We start from the raw sequence: 25471 nt of genomic DNA, 5'->3' as shown, positions 1-25471 counted from the left end.
CCCGCCAATCAGCACAAAGCAGGGTCTAACCACCCCTATCCTCGGAGGTTGGCTGTCTTCCATCAAGCCCATATAGGCCAATCAGTGCGAGGCAGGCGCCCCCAGAACCTTGTCAATCTATCTGTCTGTCTTGAGCCAATCAACGTGGAGCACCGGCGGGGCCGAGCACGTCCCCTCGGAACCTAGACGGCCGTCTGCGTTCCATCAGTCTCCCTCGGGCCAATCACAGCATAGCTCTGTGGGGCAGGGCCCGCCTCCCCAACCCTGGAAGACGCGCGGTCGAACCCTGGCGCTTTGGCCAATCAGCGAGCAGCGGAACGCTCGGCTCCTCCTTCACGGGCCCACGTGAGCGGTGGGGAAACGCAGGGGCGGCTTCTAGGTGCTGCCACCGCCACCGCCGCCGCCACCGCCACCGCCGCCTCGGAGCCCGGGCCTGGGGGGCGGTGGGGCCGCGCATGGAGCCCCCGCCCCCCGGAGCTGCTAACACCGCCGCTGCGCTACGCACAGGTGAGCCCGGGGCCTGGAGGGTGGAGGGCCCGGTCCGTGACCCCACGTATCCTTCCCGCCCCCGCGCGGGGGGATGTGGCTTGGCCCGTGGCCTGCTGGTGTTCAACTCCCCACCGCCACCACCACGGCTAGTGGACCTGCTTGTGGCATTGCCCCCTCTCTTGGTCCCTTGTAGTGGATCTGACTGTGGCCTAACCCCCCTTCCTGTTTTATAATGGATCGGTCTGCGTGCTAATATTTCTCCCCACCCCACCTTACAGTAGACTTGTCCGTGATCTTACCCCCTACCCCCGGTTACAGGGAACCAGTCTCTGACAATGTCCAACTCCTTGACAGTAGGTGCATCTGAGTGTTTGTATTTCTGTCCTCAACTTTCAGGGGCCCCGTCTGTGGCCTTGTTTTATCACCCCTCCTGTTCCTTGTAGTGAGTCAATCCGTGGCATTGTAACCTCCACCTTTACAGTGAGTTAATCTGTGAATTTGTATTCCTGCCTTCAATCCCCCAATGCTTCAGTCCATGGCTATGTCACACACACACACAAACACACATCATTTTACAGTGGATCAGTCTACATGCTTGTATTCACGTCCCCCTATTTATCAGATGATTGCCCTATTCTCCCTTTTTTGTAGACTGTCACTCCAGTCCTTGGGCTTCTCCCTTCCTTTTTTAATAGTGGATCAGTTTAGTGCTTTCTATCTCCCCATTTTCAGTAGCCTAGTCCGTGGCCTTGTCCCCTCTCCTTTTAAGCGGTCTGTGTGATGGCTTTTCTCCCCTCCACTATTGTGAAGTCAGTGTGCTTTTCTGCTCTCCTTGCCCCTAGTAAGTAAAATGAGCCTTTACACACACACCCCCATTCCCACCTTTGCAGTGGCTCTGTTCATTGGCCTTCCTGCTACCCATGTGCTGGCATTCACACCTCTCCAGTATCCTCTCCTATGAGATCAGTGCTTTCTAATCCCTCCAGGAGGGTCAGCCTGTGTGCTTTTATTTCCCCCCTCCTTTCCTTGTGGTGGATCAGTCTGTGGCCTTCCCTGCCCCCCTCCCTCCTCAGTAGTGGCTCAGCCTGTGTGCTTGTTGAACCCAGGTCTTTTTCACTCTGGAACACCCCCCCATACACACTGTTAACCACTAAGACATCCTGCCCCACTCCACTAAATGAACACATTAGTGGTAGTGACAGTGCCCTAGGAGCCAACACTTATTGAGCACCTACTGTGTACCAGGCAAGATGCTATATGTTGATGAGCTTATTTCATCCACACCGCAACCCTGTGAGCTAGGCACTGAGGAAAGTCTGGCATAGGGAGGTCGAATACCTTACTCAAAGGTGACCCAGGAAGTACCAGGTGAGGTTGCCCCTCAGAACCTAGGATAATTTTTGAGGCTTTCCTCTCTCACTTCATCCCACCCCACTTGAGGCCCCACTCCTTAAATACCAAATGAATTCCCATTGCCAAGCTTTTGTTTTTGCTGTTCCTTCTGCCAGCAGAACTGTCTTCATTCCACAGCACCCCTCCATCCCCCCTCATCTCAGCAGCCCTGTGACCTTAGTGATTTAACCACTTTCTCTCTGCACCGGTTTCCTCGTGTGTCAAATGGGGGAATCAGAGCTCAAATCACTCCAGTTTAAATAAAGAATACCTGCGAGTTCATAAAACAAGTAATCTCTCCGGCCTTACCTCCTACCCGCCCCCAACTCTGTTCCAGCCATGCTGACCTCCTCACTTACCTTAAATGCACCAGGTATGATCCAGCCTCAGGGCCTTTGCGTTGGCTATTTTTCTACCCAGAACACCCGCTTCTCTGCATGGTTCCTTTCAAATGTCAACCCGTCCCTGACCATCTGAACCTGCACACCCAGCAGGACTCAGCCCCTTCTCTGCTTTATTTGTGCCTCTGGCCTTTATCACCATCAGACCCACTGTGTCGCTTACCAGTTCATCGTGTTCATCATATAGATTCTCTTTGCCCATTAGAACGGGAGTCCCATGAGGGCTTACGGTTTTTGTCTGCTTATTCACTGCTGGGTCTCCAGCACCTAAAAATATACCTAGTACGTAGTAGATACTCAATAAGAATTTATCGCACAAATGAGTGGGAAAACATATAATTTCAGACAAATCAGGGCTCGGGGGCCAGTGGAGATGGAGAAGGCATGTGAGAGCTAGTTAAGAGAGGAGTTAGTCGGGACTGTTCATTCGACAAACACTGACTGAGCACCTTCCGAGTACCAGGCCTCCTTCTAGGTGCTGGGGCTACGGGAGGGAATAAAACAGGCAGAAATGCCTGCCTTTGTGGAGCAGACCTTTGCTAAGAATGGGGGGAGACAGACTATATAAATAAATCGAATTAGGTAGTATGTTAGTGCTGCAAGTGCTAAGAAGGAAAAGTGAAGTAGGGAAGGTGGGAATGCAGTATCGGGGTGGTTGAAATCTTAGGCACAGGGCAGGCCTCACTTAGAAGGTGACTCTTGAATTGAGGCCTGAAGAAAGTCAGGAAGGGAACTGTAAATGTCTAGAAGAGTGTACCAGGCAGAAGGAGCAGCTGGTGCAAAGGCCCTGAGGTGGGATTGTGCCTGGCATGCTCAAGGACCGTGAAGGAGGCCAGTGTGGCTGGAGCCTAGTGGAGGGAGGGGTAGGAGGCAAGGTCAGAAAGGTGGTGGAGGCCAGGTGGTGAGGCCATGCTGACACGTAAGGTTGGGGGGTGGTTAGGGGAGGGAGAAGGGTGTCACGCTAGCTAACAGTAACATTTGTTGAGTGTCTCCCATGCCCCAGAAATAACTTTTCTAAGTCCTTTACATATACTGACATTTAATCATCTCAAAAGCCTTTGAGAGCAGGTATATCCTGAGGATATTTTACTTCGTGAGTGAACTATATCCCCCATTTTCCAGATGCAGAAACAGACCCAGAGAGGTTGAGTAGCTTGCTCAAGGTCACACAGCTAGAATAGGACAGAGGAGTATGAGGCTGAAGACCCAGAGAGAAGAACAGATTTGCAGGAGCAGACAGGTTATTCGGCGCATTGGCTCACACAGAGGAAGAATGAATTCTGCCTGGGAGATGCCAGAACTTGACGATGTGTGTAATAGAGGGTTCACCGTGTGCAGGGAAGAGGGACGAGCACCCCTGGCAGGGAGAACAGCCTGTACATATCCTCAGCAGTGGGAACTGGATGGATTCAGGGCACACATGATGTAGCATGCCAAGCGTGGGCCCACCTCACAGCCTCTGTTAATGCTGTTCTCTCGGCTTGAAGCACCCTTCCCACAGATGTCAGCATGGCTTGTGACCTCTCCTCCTTCAGGTCTCTGCTCAGATGTCACCTCCTCAGGGAAGCCCTCCCTGCTCACCCTGTGTGAAATAGCATCCTTTCACCCTCTAGGAGCCTCCCCTTCTGCTTCTCCCTGTAGAGAGCTGGTGGTGTAAGGTGGCTCAGATCATTGTCTAGAGCCAATCTGCCTGGGTTTGAACCCTGGCTCTGCTGGCTTCCAGCTGTGTGACCTTAGGCGCATTGCTTAACTTCTCTGTGCTTCTGTTTCCTCGTCTAGAAAAGTGAGAGGGCAATAATAATGCCCACCCATAGTGGTGGTTTGAAGGAGTTAAATGACTAAAATGGTTTGCAGTCCACAGTAGTAAGGACGGTGTGACTGGTTCCTATTTTGTGAGTTAATATGACTCTTCGTAGCTTACACGTAGGTGTGTCACAGGCCTCTGAGACTGACCATCTCCAATATTGACCTCCTGATCTGCCCCCAAAAGCTGCTCTCCTGCAGTGCTCCCATCTCAGGTGGTAAGGCCAGGAACCTAGAATCACCTTTAGTGCCTCTCTCACCCCCCTCCACCTGCCCCATCCTATCTGTCAGCAAATCCCATTCGCTCTGTCTTCAGATTTTATCCAGAACTCAGCCACTTCTCACTAGTCCTGCTGCTAGCACCACCATCTCTTATGTGGACTATTACAGTAGTCTTTTCAGCCCCCCTCATCTCCTCACTGCAGACAGAGGGATCCCATTAAAATCCAAGTCACAGCCTGTCACCCCTCTGTTCACAGTCGCCTCATGGCTCCTGTCCCCCTGTCTCACTCAGAGTCAAAGCCCTTAAAGGGCTCAAAAAAGCCTCACTCAGTCTGGCTCCCATTGCCCCTCTGGAGAGCTTTTGGTGGGGGGGAAGGTGGTAATTAGGTCTATTTATTCATTTATTCTTTTTAGTGATGTACCAAGGATTGAACCTGGGACCTTGTGCAGGCTAAGCAGGCACTCTACCACTGAGCTACACCCTCCCCTTCCCCACTGCCCCCCTGTTCTCACCTCCTCCTCCTTTCCCCTCATTGCCTTCTCCCCAGCCAAGCCAGCCTCCTTTCTCTTCCTCTGACCTGCCAGGTTCTCTGGCCTCAGGGACTTTCACCCTGGCTCTTTCCTCTGCCTGGAGGTCTGCTCCCCCAGGTCATCACAGACCTGACATCTTCACCTCCCTTAAGCCTCTGCTCAAATATCACCTCCTCAGTGACTAACCACCCCCCCCCCCCGCTTTGACTACCCTTGCAAAAATAACTCCTTCCCTGCTTCATTTTTTTCCCCAGAGCTCTTATCACCATTGACATATTATCGTTCTCTTGTTTCTTGTCTGTCTTCCCCGCTAAACTGTAAATTCTGCCAGAGTAGGAATGTTTGTCTGTTTTATTCACTGCTGTATCCCCAGCACCTGGCCCACAGTAGGCCCTCAAAAGATGCTCGTTAAGTGAACGAAATACAGAGAAGTAAAGGCATATTACTGGAACTCTTATTAGGGGTCACATGGGAGATGTGACAATAAACAAAGTAGGAGACCCTGTGTACTGCTGAGGCTTGAAGCCAGCCGTCAGATTTCACCTTAACTGATAGATTCTGTTGCAGCTGAAAGAGGAACTGGTAAAAGTGCCTGTCGTTGCCACCAGGAGTCACGCTGGACTCTTTGTGCCTCTGAAACAAACAAGCGTTCCAAAAAACCCAGCAAGGTCTCTTATGACGGGACTCTTAATCTGGACACTTGGTGGCCTGGTGACTTACATAATTGCCTAAAACTGTGTCTGCTGAAGGCACTTCAAAACAGCTCAGACATAAGAGGTTCATATTGTATTTCATGACAGATTGAAGAATCAAGCTATAAATAATAGCGAGAGGTTCTCTGAAACCTTCCGATTTTGGAAAGTCTCATCCTTAACCCAAGACTCCCAGCCAGGTAAACAGTTGACTGATGAAAGCTCATTCCATGAGGAATAGGAAGCTCGTGTTTATTTCTATCTTGCACTCAGCAAAGAGGAGTTACGGAGGAGAGGGGGCACCAGGGAAGGTCCTGTTCTCTGCAGGACATGCTGAGGGCACAGTCAGTATGAGGGGCAGTTTAGTCTGATGGTTTAAAAGCTTAGACAACTAGAACTCGACTGCCTGGGTCCAAATCCTGGCCCTGCCACTCAGAGCTGTGTGGCCTGTAAATGTAAATGTCACGTAGACATTTTGTGCCTCCGCTTCCTCCTCTATAAATGAGAGATAATCAGAGTGCCTATTTCCCAAAGTTGTGATGAAAGCGAAATGAGTCAATACCTATCGAAATAGCAGTACAGGGCTGCGTGCCCTTATCTAAAACCCCTGGGGCCAGATGTGTTTCACAAAATTGTGAATTTCTCAGATTTTAGAAAGGTAAGAAGGGACTTACACAGGATGTTACATAACACCCTGTGTGAGCTCTGCCGTCAGCCACATTCAGATGTCTGCAGCCAGATGTATGAACAGTCACACTCAGTGAAGATCAATAAAGACCACAAAGAGCCTTATTTTGTTCCAAATCAGGTTTCAGAGTAGCAGATAAGGATTTAGGAACAAATCAGAAACTAGTATTTTGTAACAGCTTATCATACCCAAGGCATAGTGTATTTCATCTGTCCAATAACCCTATGAACTAGGTGGTAGTATTATTATCCCCATTTTACAGGTGGGAACATTGAGGCACAGCGAGGTTAAAGAACATGCCCGGGTTCGCACTGCTAATAAGCAGCAGAACCAGTATTCCAGCCCTGGCAGTCTGGCTCTAGATGATCGTCCAGGAGACCATGTTGCCTCTGATTGGTACACCGCACGTATTTAGCGCTCAATAAGTGTTAATTATTGCTGTTTTCAAGAAGGAGAACACAGAGAGACAGGAACAGCTCAGAGGAGTGCAGGGTAGGGAGACAGAGGAGAGCAGACACTGAGTTTCAGGAATTTTCATAGAGGCAAGGCCCTTTGTGGCTGGGATTTGAACGATGAAGATGATTTCCAGGCAGGGGAAGGGAACCTAACATGGAGTGAACAGCCTTTTCAAGGAGCTGGCAGGAGGAACCCCACCACCACCACCACCGGAAAAGTTGACATTTGATGTGGTAGAAAATGCAAATGAAAATGTTCAGGTGAGAGGCATCATACCGGCTTCCTATTCGCACGGTAACAAATTATCGCAAACTTTTTTTAACTGTTTAAAACAACAGAAATGATTATCTTTGAGTTCTGGAGGTCAGAAGGCCAGCACAGGTCTTACCAGGCTAAAATGCAGATGTCAGCAGGGCTGCATTCCTTTCTGGAAGCTCCAGGGATGATCCATTTCCTGCTTATTTAGGTTGCTGGCAGAATTCAGTTCCTCGGGGTTGTGGAATTAAGAGCCCGGTTTCCTTACTGGCTGTCTGCTGAGAGCCACTGCCAGCTTTAAGAGGCCACTGCATTCAGGGCTTAGAGCTCCCTTCTTCCATCTTCAAAGCCAGTAATGGCAGGTCAAGTCCCTCTCATGCTTTGAAGCCCTTCTGCCTCTTCTGCCATCACATGTCTCTGATCTACCTTTCTGCCTCCTTCTGCTTTTATGAAGAGTTCATTAAGAGACACAAACTGCTACGTATAAAATAAATAAGCAGCAAGGACACATTGCAATCCCCCCCAAAAAAAGTTCTTGTGATTAGATTGAGCTCACCTAAATAATCTCTCCAGCTTAAGATGCATGACTTTAAATTCATTTGCAAAGTTCCTTTTGCCAGGTAACAGAATATACTCACAGGTTCCAGAAATTAGGTTGTGGACATCTTGGATGCAGGGGGGCATTATTCTGCCTAACACAGTCTGCCCTCTGGCCCCCAGAGGTTCACACTTGTCTTACAGGCAGAATATATTCACACTATCCTAACATCTCCAAAAGTCTCATCCCATTGCAGGGGTCATCCAAAGCCAGACTGAGGAGCTTAGAATTTAGTCTGAGGGTGTTCAGGGAATGATGGTGGGAGCTGAGAACAGAGGTGGAGGCAAGAAAGGAATCCTCCTCCTGCCGACCTCTCCCCCTTCCTGTATCCACAGCCTCTCAGCTCCGAGCTGTCTGCCTTCCAGGTACCCCTGGGATGGCGTGAGCGCTCCCCCAGCGATGGACCCTTCTGTGACGCTGTGGCAGTTTCTGCTGCAGCTGCTGAGAGAGCAAGGCAACGGCCACATCATCTCCTGGACCTCACGGGATGGCGGTGAGTTCAAGCTGGTGGATGCCGAGGAGGTGGCCCGGCTGTGGGGGCTCCGTAAGAATAAGACCAACATGAACTATGACAAGCTCAGCCGGGCCTTGCGGTACTACTATGACAAGGTAAGGTGTCTGAGACCCGGGCTGGGAACCGCCTCCCTGCTCCACACACACACAGTTGTATCAGTTATTTTATCTTCTTGTCTTAATTGATACAGCTCTAGCTTTGAAAACAGTATTAAAATTTACCACCTCTTGCCCCATCCTCGGGTACTCTCAAACCAATGTTGGGACTCCCAGCCATTTAGCAGTTATATTTTATTTTCTTGTATTTTATTTTAGCTTTGGCTAAAACCTTCATAGCAGCATTAACGCTGACCCCTACTCACTCCACTCTCTGAGCGCCCCAGCGTCCTGCTGTCCCACCGTGCCCCGCACACCATTTCATTTTCTCGCCTCATTCCTCTGGCCAGAACTTTTGAAAGCACTATTAATAATGACTCTTCCTCGTCCTGGACCAGTCCTGGGCTCCCTGCAGTTATTTCATAATCTGCTCTTATCCCAGAATAAGAATTCCAGGATATCCTTGTTCTTAGAGTCAAAGCCTCTGTGACAGTGTTACGCTAACGTTTCCTTACCTGATCCTCCAGGACCCTGAACACTTTTATCAATTCTTTTCATCTCTTGTTCCATTAGCTAACATCTCTAAAACAACAGGTATAATGCCCCCTCCACACCACATCCTCTTCTATTCACAGAGCAACCCTGGTCCACTCCAACATTTATATCAATTATTTTATCGTATCTTCTTGTTCCTGGAGTTAAAATTGTACATTTTCCTCATCGTATCCTCTCAGACTCCCAAACCAGTGCAAGATACCCACCCCCATGTTTATACCAGTTATTTCATGTCCTTATTTCTTTACCTGAAACTCCCAAAACACTGTTTTTCTTCTTCCAGTTCTGTTGAGCTATAATTGGTGAACATTCATCATCTCGTAGAGATACAAAATAAAAGAAAAAGGAACAAAAAAATTCTTTCCTTGGGATGACAACTTAGGATTTCCTCTCTTAACAACTTTCATATGTAACATACAGCAGTGTTCGTTGTATTTCATGTTGTACATTACATCCCTAGTATTTATTTACTTCATAACTGGTAGTATGTACCTTTTGGCTGCCTGCATCCAGTCCCCCCACCTCCTCTCACCCCTCACTGAAACTTCTAAAACAATATTAATGAATATCCCTTTTCAGTCCTTTTCTGAGAAACACAAACCCACCCTGTGACATACGTGACCAGCATTTAGATGTCTCCAGGGTGCCCTAGTGCCCCCCCTCCCAGATGCCTCTTGTTCCCCAGAACAGCCCTGGACGTGTGCTGCACACCCTTAATCATTTATAGCACTTATTCCATTTTTATATTTTAATCTTTTAGCACAAACTGCCAAAACAGCATTAATAATGAGGCTGCCTCACTCTGTGCTCTGAGGCCACTGGAACATCCCTGAGACCCTCAGACCTATCCTGAAATACCCCAAACATGCTCTGTGACCCGCCCAAGCCAGCTTGAGACTCCCCCAATATTTATGCCATTATTTTAATGTTCTTGCTAGGTGCTCTCAGTTACTTCAGTTTCTAACTGCCTTAGCGTAAACCTCCACAGCAGTATTAAGAACGAGGCTCCACATCCTGTCCTCCCTGGTGACCTTGCCCTGTCCCACGTCTGTGTCACCAGCTTTAAATAATCCTCTAATAATTCATACTTATTAACAATTCATCCCTCCAGTCTTCTACATTCCTTTAGTCTCTTCCAATACTTAGAGCGATGACTTCATTTTCCTGTCTTATTGCATTAGCTAGACTCCAAAACTGGGTCCCAGCAGCCGCCCCCAAGGCCTGGCCCTGTGAGCCCACAGACACCCCTGGTTCCTGGAGCCAGGAGGAAAGCTTGCTCCCGCATCTACTGCCCTAGGCCGGCCCCAGTGTGGAGAGGAGCCAGTGGGTGTGGCTGTGTGGAGTGGGAGAATGGGACAGATGGGGATGAAGAGAGAGTGAAAGAGGGAGACGTGGAGGGGAGAACAGAGAAGAGGGAGAAGCTCGGGGAGAATACAGAGAGGAGGATCGGGGTGGGGAAGACGGGGAGAAAGTGGAGGAGAAGGGTGGAGCCCCCAAGTTGGGAGATGGGGTGAGATGTGAAACAAGCCGGGAGAAGGGAGCCTGTGGGAAGGCGGACACTGAGGTGGGACAGTGCATATGTAAGAGGACAGGAAAGGGGCACAGGGAAAGAAAGACACTGGGAGACACCCCTCTTCACCCCCTCAGCATCCACACCCTCCCTGGCCCTATCTTCTAAGACGCTTTATCCTGTTTCCCCCTTCTCAGAACATCATCCGCAAAGTGAGCGGCCAGAAGTTCGTCTACAAGTTTGTGTCCTACCCCGAGGTCGCGGGGTGCTCCACTGAGGACTGCCCACCCCAGCCTGAGGTGTCGCTCACCTCCACCGTGACAAATGTGGGCCCTGCAGCTGTCCACTCTCTCCCCGGGGACGCTGCTTCTGGGAAGCCAGGCCAACCCAAGGGTGCAGGAACAGCAGGCCCAGGCGGCTTGGCGCGCAGCAGCCGGAACGAGTACATGCGCTCAGGCCTCTATTCCACCTTCACAATCCAGTCCCTGCAGCCGCAGCCACCGCCACCATCTCATCCTCGGCCTGCCTCTGTGCTCCCCAACACCGCCCCTGCAGGAGCAGCAGTGCCCCCCTCAGGGAGCAGGAGCACCAGTCCAAGCCCCTTGGAGGCCTGCCTGGAGGCTGAGGAGGCCGGCCTGCCTCTGCAGGTAAGGACTGGCATATGGAAATTCAGTAGGAGGAGGGATGTCCAATTCCCAAATGGGGAGGGGGGCTGGGAGGAGAAGGGACATAAACGTCCTACTGAAGGAGATACTGTGGAAGGAGGGACCCAGAAGTCCCCTTGGAGAAAGGGATGGGGAGGAAAGCTATGCAAAACCTGGGAAGGAAGGGGGAAATCAAGTGCACTACAGTTAGCAGTGCACCCGACATGTAGTAGGTACCCTGAATGTATTTGGTTAATGCACTGGTTCTCACACAGTTAGCACTCACCAGAAATCACCTGGAGGGCTTTTGAAACCATAGATTTCTGGGGGCCACCCCTAGAGTTTCTGATTAGGGGATGGGCCTGAGAGTTTGCATTTTTAACTAGTTTCCAGATGAGGCACGTGCTTCTGATCCATAAAGCAGATGTTTGAGACCACGGCTTTCATGAGTGGGGGCAGTGTCCCCTGGAGTCCCGCCCCTAAAGACAGCCCTGCAGCCATCAGGTGTCTCACCCCAGGTCCCCTGTCCCCAGATAGAAGGACCTACTCCAGAAGAACCCCCACTTCCTTGGCAACGTCCACGTCCTGTTGGAGGACCTGCCTCCACTACCAAGTCCTGCTTTCCAAGGGAAATAATTGGCTTCACTTACCCTAGCAATCCTTACACACCCCCTCTGCACTCATTCCTCTCCCAGGTCATCCTGACCCCGCCCGAGGCCCCAAACCTTAAATCCGAAGAGCCAAATATGGAGCCTGGGTTGGGCCGGCCACTGCCCCCAGAAGTGAAAGTGGAAGAGCCTAAGGAAGAGTTAGAAGCTGCAGCCAGTAGGGAGGCGGGGTTTGTGCTGGAAGCCGTCAAGGCCGAGCCCTTTGAGCCCAAGGCCGAGCCCTTTGAGCCCAAGTCGGAGCCCGAAGTCCCTCCTGCAGAGGGCGTGCCAGCCCGGCTACCCGCGGTGGTTATGGAAACCGCTGCGCAGGTGGGTGGCCTTGCGGCTTCCACAGCTTCCAGCACGGAGATCGCCCAGCCTCAGAAGGGCCGGAAGCCCCGGGACCTGGAGCTTCCACTCAGCCCAAGCCTGCTGGGTGGGCCGGGACCCGAACGGACTCCAGGATCAGGAACTGGCTCGGGTCTGCAGGCGCCAGGCCCAGCGCTGACGCCTTCCCTGCTACCTACGCACACATTGGTGAGAGCCTGCAAAGGGGCGGGGCTGGCACCTGGGACGAATGGGATTGGCGCGGGGCGGGAGAGGGAGGAGTTAGACTAACTGCGATGGCCAATCCCGTTACCGCTGAGTGAGCGGGAGGGAGGGACCATCGAATGGGATTGGCTGTGCCAAAGGACGGGGCTTAATTGATGCAGGGCGAGCGAGTCAGCAATGCTGAAGGATCTGATGCCCAAAAGAAGGGCAGGTCTGGGGAGTTTTGTGGGCAGGAACTGAAGAGCCCTAGAGGCTTTCTGCAGGAACTGTTTCTGGGTTAGGAGCATGGCTTGAGGAACCTGAGTGGGGCTTTTTGGTCTGGGGTTTGCTTAGTGGGTTTCCTGTGAGGTATACAGGTGGAACATAAGAGTTGGAAGTTGACCCTGAGCTACTGGGATGGTGAGGTTTGAAAACAGCATGTGGATGGGGTCTTGGCACCGGAAGGTCTTGCCCACTGAGGCTGGGAGTAGGCCCTCAGGAGTTAGGAGGGGAGGAGACCTCTGTGTAAAGTTGGAGAGCTGTCAGGGGCATGGTCTTGGTCGTTACTGTGGTCTAGGCCTGTGCACTTTTGAGGAATGACCTTGGAAGTATGAGTGGGAAATCTGGTGGGGCTGGCACCGAGTTCCTCTGGCTTCCTCCCACCTGCCCTCTTGCTCACTTGCGCACTGACCACCCCTTTCCCACAGACCCCGGTGCTGCTGACGCCCAGCTCGCTACCCCCCAGCATTCACTTCTGGAGCACCCTGAGTCCCATTGCACCCCGTAGCCCTGCCAAGCTCTCCTTCCAGGTAGGATCAGCTCCCCGCATCTCGGAAAAGGTGAGAGACCCCAGCCTGGTCCCCATTCATGACCTCTCCATTTCTGTCCCCAGTTTCCGTCCAGTGGCAGCGCCCAGGTGCACATCCCTTCCATCAGCGTGGATGGCCTCTCAACCCCCGTGGTGCTCTCCCCAGGGCCCCAGAAGCCATGACTATCACCACCACCACCACCACCCCTTTCTGGGGTCACTCCATCCATGCCCTGAACTTCTCTCCAGCCAGCCGTCTCAAGGAGAAACATAGTTCAGCTGACAGACTCGTGCTCTGGTCGTGGTCGGGTGGGGATTCTTAGGAAGAAGGATCTCTCAATAGCCCTTCCACAAAAAAAAAAAAACAAAAAAAAACAAAACAAAAAAAAAACATACAACTTCTCTCTTCTTGGTCAGTCCCCCAGTGGCCGCCCTTACACGTCTCCTACTGCAAGTGGTGGGGGGCGGTTTATTTATTTATTTTTTGAAGGCCACTGGGAGGAGCTTGGCCCAACTGTTTTGGGGGGTTGGTGAGGGCATCTCCCCTGTCTCCACATTCTTTCCCCAAGATGAGACAATCGAGGTCTGGCTTGAGAAGGACCTTTCTTTATTTATTTCTCAGCCTGCCCTTGGGGAGCTGAGGGAGCCCTGTCTCCATGTTGGGGTGTGGGTAGAAGAGCTAGCTTGCTGTAGTTTATTATTCCCGGCCCTCCCCAAGGGTCCAGGAAGAATTTGTGCCATTTAATGGTTTGGGAGTCTTGGCCAAGGAAGACTCACACCCTTGGAAATAGGAATTTCCACCTCCCCAGCCTTTCTCTCAGACACCTTATCCTTTTCAACCATCTTCTTGGCCAGGGAGGAATACCCCTTTTCTTCTTCCCCTGAGAAGCCATTCCTGTGTCTGCCAAACTCCTGGGGTCCTGCCTGTTACCTCCCAATGGAGGGTTTTTTTGGGGGGAGAGGTCCCCGTCTGGGGGGCCCCTCCAGCCAGTACTCCAGGTCTCCCTGTCCCCCACCCCCTGCCATTTTGATAGTATAATCTATTTTTAAACAGGGCTTTTCAATAGGGGAGAGGGAGGCATCTCTTCCTATATCTGAGATGGGGTGGGTGGGAAGGAAGGGATTTGGAGGGGGGGATCATCCTGCCACCCCCAAGTGTTTATTTTTGATACCAAACATGTATTTTCAGCTCTCTCCCTCCCAGCCCCCCAATTTCCTGCGGGCGGGTACAAAGGACCCTTTAAGTGTCCCTGGAGTTGGGAGGGAGGAGTGAGGGACATAAAGCTTGTCCTATCTGAATTCCAGGCTGGAGAAGAGTGGGTTCAAAGGACTCCTGGGTTCACCTTCCGTCAGCATCGGCCCAGCCCGGGCCCGGGGACTGGGGGTTGGTGATTTGGGGGACGGTGCTACACCTGTCTCCACTGTTTGTTTTACTTCCCAAAAAAAATGAATTTTTTTTTCTAAGAGTCCCAGAGAATGGGGAATTATTCCTGTAAATATATATTTTTAAAGGTGATGCTGGAGGCTCCTAGCGTTTTTTTTTTCCCTGAAGCCATTGGGTACAAGGCACAGCTTCGTGTGCAAGGCAGTGAGGGTGTGAGGTTGATTGTGAGAGAGAGCAAGATGGCATGTGTCAGAAACAATAGTAGAGACTACAGATTGGTAAGCAGGGGTGTGAAAAAGAGAAAACCATGGAAAGCTGTGATGGTGTGTTTATGTTCTTGAAAACATGCATCTGTGTCGAGAGAGTGAAAGTTGTAACCACAAACTTGACACTGTCTATGTGAGACATTGCGGCTGGGTGGCAGAAAACCACCGTTAAGACTGAATGAGTGATGAAGGTACCGTACCAGAAACTGGTGACAGGTGCGTGAAATAGTGTTTATGAGAAGGAAGTGGGGACTGCACATCAGTCACTGTTTGACAGGCTGATGGTGAGCGAGACAGACTGAGGAACCAAAACAATGTTTGAGAGCCTGCATGGGCACAAAAGTGTGGCTGAGACTGTCAGGGACTGTGCGGAGGTGCGAAACGGCACCGTATGTAAGCAGATGACTCAGTGTTTGGGAGACGGGTTGTGTCCGAAATGGTTCACACGAGGCTGTCGTGTCAGCTAATATCATGGGAGCGTACATATGAGACATTGATTGTGTGAGAAAAAAAGGGCCAGGAGGCCAGATGGGTGCCTGAGACTGAAGATACCAGAATACGTGATTGGGTGTATGAAAACTGTTCACGCGAAGCTGACAAAGACTGTGAGAAACTGAGAAAAAGTGGCTGCAACTGGGAGAGTGTGAGAAGCTGTAATTGTGTGTGTGTGTATGTGTGTGTGTGTGTGTGTGTACCTGAGCCTAGTGGCAGACTGATGTGCAGTTACTGCTCCAGTCTGGTGCCCAGGTTCAGCATGAGAGAAAATAATGGTGAGATTGTCCGAAACTATGCGAGAGACCACATAACTCTGAGTGAGAGGCGAGGAGTGAAAAGAATGAAGTCAGCACCACGTGAGAGCAAACTGATGACCGAGCAGTGTGTGAGCGTGGGGGGTCTGGGAAACAGTTCATGAGAGGCTGCAAACTGGAGACTACATGGGGCTGAAAAACAGAAAATGAAACTTGAGCGAGTGAGACCCATAAAGACCATGCAATCAGCACATGCAGGAAACCAGCGAGGCTGTCATTGTGGTTGAGTATACGCGACACGCTGGCTGGATGCATCCAGTGATGTTGTGAACCCTTAAGATGGGCCGTGAGAGGCTGTGTGTATGTGAGACCAGTTGAGAGCCTGGTAGCGGTGGTGAATGAGTAACCACAGATGTCAAAGGCTGACCAAGGGCAAATGACTGTGACACTGAATGGGAGACTGAGACAGTGCCTGAGAAACCATGTGGGTATGTGTAAAACTCTTCAAGAGACCTTATCAAAGGCTGTAAATCCAGGACTGGGTAGGTTGGATGCTGTTTGAGAAGAAACACGAGACCAGGTGAGTGAGATGGCATCTGAGCCACTGCGGGATTGTGTGTGCGAGTGAAGCTCAGCCATTATCGGGGGCTGTGGGTGTGCAAGATGGGCTGGAGCATGAGGAGGTGGGAGAGTGAGTTTGTGTGTGTGCGCAAGAAACTTCCAGAGAGACCATCACTGACTATTTGTGTGTGAGAGAAATCGATGACCTGGGTGAGTGGGTGAAACATCTTACCGAAAGGTGTGACTGCATGTGTATGTGAAACACTGGTGCGAGCAAATGTGGTCCTGGCTGAACGAGACAGACTAGAATATGTGACTGTGCGTGTGAAACTGTTCGTAGGGGACTGTAGTAAGGCTGGGAATCAGTGATAGAAAATGACTCCCCGAGCGAGCGGCCGAGGGGATGTCTAAGAGGCCAAATGTTCGAGGATGTATGAGCTTGTGGGTAAGAGACCATAGTAGAGGCTGTAAATCCAGAACTGTGTGTGTAAGTATGCAAAAATAAAGAAGAAGAAAAAGATGACTGAGACTGAATGAGGCAGTGAATGAGAAATGGTGCATGGAATGTGCCAGCCCAAGGGAAGAGCTCTCTTCTATCAATCCCCTTCCTCCTCAGGCCCCGGGCTCTCTTCTCCCAGCTCTCCAAAATTTGAAATGCTGGAGTTCCCCGGAGATTGGCCAGGGGCTTCCCTTCCCTCTTCTCAGGAGCCGCGCCCTCTCCAGGTGATCTGGCCCAGTCCCAGTCCTGGAAACTACTGCTCCCTCCGTGAGGCCCACATTTTTACCTCCGATCCAATCTAGATTATTCCTCTTAGCACTTAGCAGAATCTCTGCAGCTTTGTTTATTGCATTTCTTTCTTCCTCCATTCAGCAGGCATTTATTGAGCACCTACTGTTTGCTGGTGCCGGTCCAGGCCCTGCAGACACAGCGGTTAACAACCTAGACACAAATCCCTGCATTTATGGAGCTGGTATTTCAGTGAGGACAACGGACAAGAAACGAATACATCATATCAGGTGGTGTTGCAATAATTACATGAGATAAGACTCAGTCTCTGTTTATATAAGAAATCTGTAGTCATTTTATTGCCCAAAATGTGTAGGAGAAGATGAAAGTGGCAACAATCCTCTTTCTGGGGAATCCTGTAAGTATGTATACAGTTTAGGAACAAAGGAAATATTGATTATAACATTCCCAGGGCAACAGGTGGCTAGATAAAGCAGCCAACCAGAATTACAGGTTTCTTGCGGGGAGTTTGTTCTCGTAGGATAACAGCACTGATGTCTGAAGTCTTCAAGTCTTAACAAGACCCCTTTGTTCAAAGCACGCTTTCAAAGACAGGCTTGTATTATCAGGAAGCAGTACATCTGTAACGGATACAAATGTCAACACACCTTGTCACCCATAAAACAAGACCAATATTCTTGTGAAAGTTCCATTTTAACACCTGACCAAATCAAATCAAATCCTTCTACCTTGTTTGAACTCGCAGAATGGTATTCCTCCATGGATGCAGGGGAGGTGAGACATTGCCTTCCTAACGTTCTGACTCCTTTATGTTAATTAAAAAGATTCCTGTTTTTAAAGCAGGCTCTGGAGTTTCACTCGTTAGGGTTGGTTGGTTGGTTGGTTTGTTTTTAGGGTTTATTTTTTAAAAAGAAAGACAATAGTTCTGTGGAGCGCTACCTACATGAAAAATGGGCTGGATGCAAATGAATTATTAACGGGAGAATAAGAATTATGTAGAATAGTTTTTCTACATACATACATTCAGGGACTAGAATGATGGCTCTTAAAGTGTGGTCCTCCACCAGGGTCACCTGGGACCTTGTTAGCAATTCACACTCTTGTGCCCCACCCCCGACCTACAGAATCCAGAACTGGAGTGGGGCCGGACAATCTGGATTTAACAAACTTCCAGATGATTCTGATGCACACTAAGGTTTGAGAGCCACTGGGCTAGAGGGTGATGGGTGCCCTACAAAAAAGGTATCTGCAGAGGGCTTCTGTGAGGGAGGTGACATTTACGGTCAGTCTCTTGGTCAGTCTCTTTTAGAGCATAAGCCCCTTAAGGGCCAGAATTTGGGAATGGCTTGTCTGCTTCCGTCCAATGCCCAGAACAGTGCCTGGCACCCAATAGTTGCTCAATAAATATTGAATTAATGTATCTAACAAAGATCTCCTGCCAAATGCCAGACACTGGGCTAAGGGCTTTTAAAAATCTGAACTCCCAGTCTTCGCAACAAGTTCTGTGATGTAGGCTGTTGGGGGAGGCTGGTGGTCGGGAGGGCTGGTATGTATGATCTTGGTGGAACATGGCCAAGCCAGTTCCCTCCAAGCCACTCCCTCCTCAGGCCCTGAAGGTGTCCCCAGCTGGCCCCCAGGGGCAGTGGATTCCCCCGCCCTCCCCCTGTTCAGTCCTTCTGAATTCTCCCCACACTCTCGCCACTTCCCCTTCTCACTTCCCTTGTGCTGACCTCCCATCCACATTCTAACCACAAAGAACCTCACTTTTAGGAAATAGGAGGTGGGTGGTGAAGTCAGGATGGAGGATGAAGCCATTACCTCGATGCTCGCTCCACCCCGTGAGGAGGGACACACCAAGTACCCCACGCTCATTTTGCTCTCATTCAACACCCCCAGGAGGTTGGCCCCGTCGTTGAGGGAGAGATCAGGCCTTTCAAAGGTGGAGAACCTGAGGCTCAAAGAGGTTCAAGTGATTCACTCAAGGTCACACAGCAAGGAAGTTCAGTCTTGCTTAAAACTTCCGGGCTCCATTTCCCCTCAAGTGAGAATTAGTTCGAGGAATGTTGATGGAGTGCCGAAAGCTGCGGGGCGGGGCGGGGCGCAGGGTGCTGGAGATACAGCCACAAACAAACCGGGACCAAGAGTGAGGCAGGAAGTAGGGAGGGGAGTGGGGAGGAGGAAGCTCAGGAGCAGAGATGACCGGGGAGGTGTCAGGAGCTGAAGAGACCCGCTCCCTCCCCGCTGCTGCCCTTCGCCCTCCCAGTTCCTCCTGCCCCTGGTTCCTCTTTCCCACCAAGTCCAGGAGCAGGTCAGCCCACATAAAGCCAGGCCTTCTCTGGCGGGGCTGCAGGGCTGCTGGGCACAACATGTCCACCCCAGTGCAGGCCCCTGGCTTACTGCTGCCGCCGCTGCTGCTGCTGCTGCTAACCCTGCCGGCCACAGGTGAGTGGGCAGTGGGGGGGCCAACTGGCCCCCCATGGGTTCCTGGGCCCCCCCCCACCTCCCTGACCATGCTTCCCCACCCCGTTACAGGTTCAGACCCCGTCCTCTGCTTCACCCAGTATGAGGAATCTTCGGGCAAGTGCAAGGGCCTCCTTGGGGGAGGTGTTAGCGCGGAAGACTGCTGTCTCAATGCTGACTATGCCTTCCAGGAGTCCAGCCACAGTTTCTGTATGGCATGCAGGTTAGGCGGGAACCTAGGGTTTGGGAGGAGGCAGAAAGGACTGTCCACCAGGGGACCCAGCACTGGGCTGTTTACTTCTCTGAGATTTCCAAGGGTAGCTCCGAGGCCCTGAACATGACCATAGCTCATAGAATTTCTCAGCCTCGGCTCTGCTGACACTTGGGGCCAGAAAATCCTTTGTCGTGGGGGGTGACCGGTACATTGCAGAATGTGTTGCCAGGAGCAGCTTGCAGCCACAAAAATGTCTCCAGATATCTCTGGACGTTCCCTGTGGGGGCTAAAAATCACGCCTGGTAGAGGACTGCCATGGTTTACACATAATAAGCACTTCCTGTCTACCAGAAGCATAGTAGGTGGGGCACAGCTCAGGTATTTCTGAAGGTAGCTCAAGTCCCCTAGTGGTGATAACAGCTCATATTGAGTGCTTAATGTATACAGACACATCGAGGGACGGGGAGAGTTTGGCGACTTCTGAGAGCAGCTCCAGGCCCCTCATTCTGATGACACTTCACACTCACCGAGCGCTTCTGGCACACCAGATGCCTTGTAGGGGTTGGGGGGAGCTGAGAGGAGCTCTCATCTCCCAACCGTGATGCCAGCTTACACGTATTGAGCCCTCTCTATATGCCAGACATATTTTCTAACTGCTTACTGTATCTCCCAGATACACCATGGGGATTTTTGAAGGCAGCTCTGGGTCTACTAGTCATGTCAACAGGTCACATGTGTTTAACATTATGCTGTGCAGGGAGCTGAGAGTAGATCTGGAGTATTTCTGGTGGGGTCTCTGGGCTCATGGGGTTAATGGTTCCTATTGATTAAGTACTTCCTGTTTGCCTGCTACCATGCGCAGCTGTGGCCTGGTGGGTTTCTGACCGCAGTTCTGGGCCCCTGGTCCTTTCATTTGCTTACTACATGCCTGGCACTGCCCTTGGGGTGCTTCGAAGGGTAATTCCAGGTTCCTGATCGTGAAGGTAAATGATATTTAAGTATTTACTGGGTGCCCACCTCTTCCCGTTCAATCCCCCAGTATCCCTAAGAGGTAAATACCCTCATGACTCCATTCCACATACATCCATTCCACACCCCGTCCTGTGCTGGCCCACACTCTGTGGTCCCATACACCATCCCTGCCAGAGCGCACCAGGATGGGACCTGTGTGCTCCTCTCTGCAGGTTCCCGCGTTGGTCACCGTGGTCCACGTGGACCCCTTGCTCTATGACCTGCACCGAGGGCTCCCAGCTGCGACACCGGCGCTGCATAGGCCAGGGTGGGCAGTGTCCTGACAAGGTGGAGCCCGGGACCCTCCAGTGGCAGCTACAGGCCTGTGAAGACCAGCCGTGCTGTCCTGGTGAGGAGGATCAGCAAGGCGGGCGAGCCCTGACAGTTAGCCAGCACTGGGAACAATCGGGGCAGAAGCCCTGAGGGTGGAACTGTGCCTAGTACTTGTGAGGCACCAAGGAGGAGGCCAGTGTGGCTGGAGGAGAGCGGTGGGAGGTGAGGTTGGCAGGGACTGATCCTTGTGGGCCATGGTGAGGATGCTGGCTTTTGGGCTTATTTTTTTATTATTATTATTGTAATATAGTTAATTTTCAATGTTGTGTTAGTTTTTGGTGTACAGCATAGTGATTCAGTTATACATACATACATATATATTCTTTTTCAGATTCTTTTTCATTATAGGTTATTACAAGGTATTGAATGTAGTTCCCTGTGCTATACAGTAGGACCTTGTTGTTTATCTATTTTATATATAGTAGTTTCTATCTGCTAATCCCAAACTCCTAATTTATCCCTCCCTCCACCTTTCCCCTTTGGTAAGTATCTGTTTGTTTTCTGTAAGTCTCTTTCTGTTTTGTAAATGAAATGCTACTCAGCCATAGGAAAGAATGAAATAAAGGGGAGGGTATACCTCAGTGGTAAAGTGCATGCCCAGCATGCACAAGGTCCTGGGTTCAAGCCCCAGTACCCCCATTAATAAACAAACAAACCAACCTAATAACTCCCCCACCAAAAAAAAAATGAAATAATGCCATTTGCAGCAACATGAATGGACCTAGAGGCAATCATACTTTATGAATTTAGACAGAGAAACACAAATATCCTATGATATCACTTATATATGGAATCTTAAAAAATGAGACAAAAGGATGTTGGCTTTTATTCTGAGTGATGTTGTGATGGCAGAGGAGAAACATGACCTGACTTGGGTTGCGACAGATCCCTCTTGCTGTCAAGAAGACAGACTGTATGTGGTGAGGAGTGAAGCAGAGGGACCAGTGTGAAGGTTCCTGCAATGGTCCAGATGTGCAATGCTGGTAGGCCAGGTGTGGCCACAGATGTGGTGACAGGATTAGCTGACGTGGGGTTCATGAGGAAGCTTGGATCCCTGAATGACACCACCACCTCCATCTTGTCCCCGTCTTTTCTCTCCCACAGAGATGGGTGGTTGGTCCAAATGGGGGTCCTGGACATCTTGCTCTGTCACCTGCTCCAGAGGGACCCGGACTCGTCATCGAGCATGTGATCAGCCTGTACCCAAGTGTGGGGGCGGCTGCCTAGGAGAGGCAAAGGAGTCAGAGGCCTGTGACACCAAACAGGTCTGCCCCAGTGAGTGAGGGCAACCACAGGGCACTGATGTGGGCCCCCAGGGTGGGTCTTGGGGCTACAGCAGGGACCTTCCAGGGTAGGAGGAGTGAAGCACGCATGCCCACACTTGGCATCTCTTTACCCCCACCCCTGTCACAGCACATGGGGCCTGGGCAGCTTGGGGCCCCTGGGGCCCCTGCTCAGGCACCTGCCACGGTGGACCCAAAGCACACACGGAGAAACGGAGCCGCACGTGTTCTGCACCTGAGCCTTCCAAGCAGCCTCCCGGGAACCCCTGCTCAGGGTCAGCCTACGAGCAGCGGGCCTGCACCGGCCTGCCACCCTGCCCAGGTACTCGGGGATGAGGCCTCTTGACTTAGGCACAGAAGCACTGCCGTTTCAGGGGACAGAGATCTTAGGCCATGTGACCAGGGAGCTCTTTGTTGGGAGCCAGTTGGCCTCAGGGGTCCAAGGGCTGAGGGAGTAGAGACTGAGGTGGCCTTTCTCTTCACTCCTCCTATTCCCCACCAACAGTGGCTGGTGGCTGGGGACCATGGAGCCCTGTGAGCCCCTGCCCTGTGACCTGTGGCCTGGGCCAGACCCGAGAACAACGGACATGTGATCACCCTGTACCCCAGCACGGGGGCCTCTTCTGTGTTGGTGATGCCACCAGGACCCACATCTGCAACACAGCCGTACCCTGCCCTGGTCAGCACCCCAAGATGAACCATTTCCATGCCTTAGCGCCCTACCCCGCCCCCCAGCCAATCTCCACTGCCCAGTTCCTGCTGTTAATGCCTTGTTCCTGCCTCTGATTCCTCCATTCCTGGCCATGATGCCTTGGTTCTACCTCTGATCCTCTTTTCCCACATCTGACCATTCCCACTCCCTCCCCCAGCCCCCATTCCTTCCTCCGATCCCCTTCGCTGGCTCCTTTCTTTGGTGCAAGCCCAGCTGCCCCTGTCTCGGCAGTGAACGGAGAGTGGGGGCCCTGGGGGGAGTGGAGCACCTGCGCCCGCCCAAGCATCAAACACATCAGCTGCCAGGAGATCCCAGGCCAGCAGATCCGCTCCAGGAGCTGCAGAGGCCGCAAATTTGATGGACTGCGGTGTGTCGGGCAACTGCAGGATATCCGGCACTGCTACAATATCCAGCGCTGCCCCTGTGAGTGCCCCCCCCCAGAGACTACACGGTGAGGGTGGGGCAGCCTGTGTGAGGATGGGGGCTTTCTGACTGTCTGCCGGAGACCCCATGTCCCTGTAGCCCCTCTCTCGCCACCCCATCCAGTCCTGTAATTCTGACTTGGGAATCGCTTCCCTTTTTGCAGGGAAAGGCTCGTGGTCAGAGTGGAGTACCTGGGGGCTGTGTATGCCCCCATGTGGACCCAACCCCGTCCGTACCCGCCAGCGCCTCTGCAAGGCTACGCTCCCGAAGTTCTCGTGAGTGAGGGGGCAGTGCGCCTGGGGAGGCGGGTCATGATATTGACAGGTCAGCTGTCAGGGTGGGAGAGCCGGCCACCCTCAACCTGGGTTTCCACCACTGGGTCTAAGGCGCCTGCTTTGCCAAAAGCCATCTCCCAGCTGCCCGAAGAGGGGAGAAACTAAAGAAGAAGCTGAGAAAGAGGATGTTGAGGGGAGAATTAGTAGCCTCCATGCCCTTGGGTCACTCATTCAGTCACTTAGCCATTCTCCCATTCACTCTGCCCTTCACATGTCGTTTGCTCTGCTCCCTCGGTCACCCAAGTTTTGATTGGTTCATTCAGTCCCTCTGTCCCTCATGCCTCCATTCACTTGTTCATTCCTTCAGTCCCTCATGCCTCCATGGGTACATGATGTGTCTTTCCGCATCTCCCTGCCCTAAGGCATTCTTTCTAAGGCCTTTTCAGCAACAGTGGCAGACACACAGAACCCAGATCCCATAGATTCCCCCAAGGGCTCCCGGTCGGCAGGGCCCCGACAGAAGGCATATGAGGAATGGTCAGTGTGTGGAAAAGGGACTGATGCCACCTCAGTCTGGGTCCAGGAAGCTGACTGGACCCCTCCCCTGGCAGGAAGGGGTCGGGAAAGTCTTTCCTATCAAAACTGTGTGAGCAGAGTCCTGGACACAGGTGATCAGGGGCCCGAAGTGTTTCCCAGTGGCCAGGGTGGCACAGGTGTTGGAAAGGGTTAAGACACTCACTCATCCCTTCCTTATTTCCACATACATCAAGCTGCTATATTAAGTGGCCTGTTCCCAACTCGTGGAAGGCCTGCCATCTGGTCTCCGGGTGTGGGTTTAGAGGGGGTCTGGAAGGTGAGTTAGGGTTTAAATGGAGGCACGAAGGACTTGGCAGGGTGAGGAAATGAATGGAGGGCATTGGGATGGGAGGGATTGGGAGAAATAACCCAGGCAAAGACTATTCTGGACATGGGACTTAGTCCAAATAAAGTGGAAGAGAGAGATAGATTGACTTGGGGACAGAGATTTGGGCCCAACAACAAGGCCTTGAACGCCAGGGCAAGGCATTTGGGTTTTTTCCAGTGGGCAATGGGGAGAGATATAAAAGGTTTGGGAGGGAAGAGAAAGTAGTTCATATCAACAGATAATAATTACCAGCATTTATTGAGCACTTACTGTGTACCAGACATGACTCAGCACTTTACCTGAATGAACTCATTTAGCCTCATTTAGCCCAGTGAGGTAGGTATTATTATTATTCTCGTTTTTCAGATGAGGGAAACTGAGGCACAAGGGAGATAAAGAAATTTCCCAATATCTCACAGCTGAAAAATAGCGTTGGGCATACCGTAGGCGCTCAATTAGAGTTTGTTGAATGCATTCTTGCCTTTCCTGAGCTTCTCCTCTCTATTCCCACCTAACTGCCCAGGCCCACTGTTACCATAGTCGAAGGTCAGGGTGAGAAGAACGTGACCTTCTGGGGGAAACCATCGGCACTGTGCGATGTGCTGCAGGGGCAGAAGGTGACGGTGGAAGAGAAACGTCCATGTCTGCACGTGCCTGCCTGCAGAGAACCCTGAAGATGAGAAGCTTTAACATCTCTCTTTTCCACTCTGACCCCCTGACCCCTGAGACGTCAATAAACCAGCCTTTTCCTCAGGAGTGGGACCATAGCATCTTCTAGGCCAGAGAGGACAACACGGGCAAAGTTGCAGTGGCCTGTGGTGGAAAACTAATTTCCACTGTGGCCACAGCATGACAGGAGTGAAGGCGAGCATCCTTCTCTGCTGTAGCCCTGACGTCTGCCCGCCTCTCTGCAGTGCCCCGGGGCACCCAGCACGTCTCTCTGCAGAGTTCCGAATTACGAATTATGGGCTTCCTGATTGGCTACCCGCCCTGGCAGGCACTTTCTGATTGGCCGGCGGGCTTGTTTTCCATCTCCCCGCCTCCTAAAGCTCCCTCCTGTCAGATTCCACGTCAATCGAGCCTTGAACCCCGGCAGAGGCGTGGCTGGGGGGTTGGCGCCCTACCGAGCGAACACCTGCACCCACCCACATCCAACAGCCCAGTTCCAACTCCGCAATTAGCGGCGGCAAATAGCTACGCGAGGCGCGGTGGAGGGGCGACAGAGGAAGTGCCTATGAGGTGCTCTGATCTGGGACAAGGGCAAAGAAAAGCTAGAGTCAGCATCTGCCCGGAGGAGCCCCCAAAACAAACCCAGAG

General features: G+C 51.7%; 2 protein-coding genes across 3 annotated transcripts; both read left to right on the top strand.

Annotated features, from left to right (window-relative positions):
* Window positions 1-342: 342 nt before the first annotated feature.
* On the top strand, window positions 343-14347 carry ELK1 (ETS transcription factor ELK1). 2 transcript variants are annotated; one of them, XM_072956248.1, is made up of 6 exons: window positions 343-507; window positions 7893-8136; window positions 10399-10848; window positions 11541-12029; window positions 12731-12832; window positions 12916-14347. In XM_072956248.1, the coding sequence occupies exons 2-6, from the start codon at window positions 7927-7929 to the stop codon at window positions 13012-13014; spliced, it is 1350 nt and encodes a 449-aa protein (XP_072812349.1). In that variant the 5' UTR covers window positions 343-507; window positions 7893-7926; the 3' UTR covers window positions 13015-14347. The 2 variants fall into 2 exon arrangements, with proteins under 2 accessions (XP_072812349.1, XP_072812350.1); XM_072956249.1 differs by having other exon boundaries at window positions 7863-8136.
* A 4129-nt stretch (window positions 14348-18476) lies between these two features.
* Window positions 18477-24907, top strand: CFP (complement factor properdin). The gene is made up of 9 exons (XM_006213424.4): window positions 18477-18981; window positions 19072-19222; window positions 20398-20573; window positions 21662-21832; window positions 21971-22162; window positions 22346-22519; window positions 22784-22975; window positions 23139-23250; window positions 24678-24907. The coding sequence occupies exons 1-9, from the start codon at window positions 18735-18737 to the stop codon at window positions 24826-24828; spliced, it is 1566 nt and encodes a 521-aa protein (XP_006213486.2). The 5' UTR covers window positions 18477-18734; the 3' UTR covers window positions 24829-24907.
* Window positions 24908-25471: the final 564 nt, after the last annotated feature.

Source organism: Vicugna pacos, chromosome X (genome assembly GCF_048564905.1).
Source record: "Vicugna pacos chromosome X, VicPac4, whole genome shotgun sequence".
In the NCBI taxonomy this organism is placed as follows: domain Eukaryota; kingdom Metazoa; phylum Chordata; class Mammalia; order Artiodactyla; family Camelidae; genus Vicugna; species Vicugna pacos.
The sequence above is the reverse complement of the archived record's forward strand: the minus strand, read 5'-3'. Positions and strand labels throughout refer to the sequence as shown.

Coding starts and splice junctions, on each gene's coding strand:
- ELK1 (XM_072956248.1), top strand. CDS start 7,927: ATGGACCCTTCTGTGACGCTGTGGCAGTTTCTGCTGCAGCTGCTGAGA. Junction 10,849..11,540: donor AGGCCGGCCTGCCTCTGCAG/GTAAGGACTGGC, acceptor TTCCTCTCCCAG/GTCATCCTGACCCCGCCCGA. Junction 12,833..12,915: donor CTGCCAAGCTCTCCTTCCAG/GTAGGATCAGCT, acceptor TTCTGTCCCCAG/TTTCCGTCCAGTGGCAGCGC.
- CFP (XM_006213424.4), top strand. CDS start 18,735: ATGACCGGGGAGGTGTCAGGAGCTGAAGAGACCCGCTCCCTCCCCGCT. Junction 18,982..19,071: donor GCTAACCCTGCCGGCCACAG/GTGAGTGGGCAG, acceptor ACCCCGTTACAG/GTTCAGACCCCGTCCTCTGC. Junction 22,163..22,345: donor CGGCCTGCCACCCTGCCCAG/GTACTCGGGGAT, acceptor CCCCACCAACAG/TGGCTGGTGGCTGGGGACCA.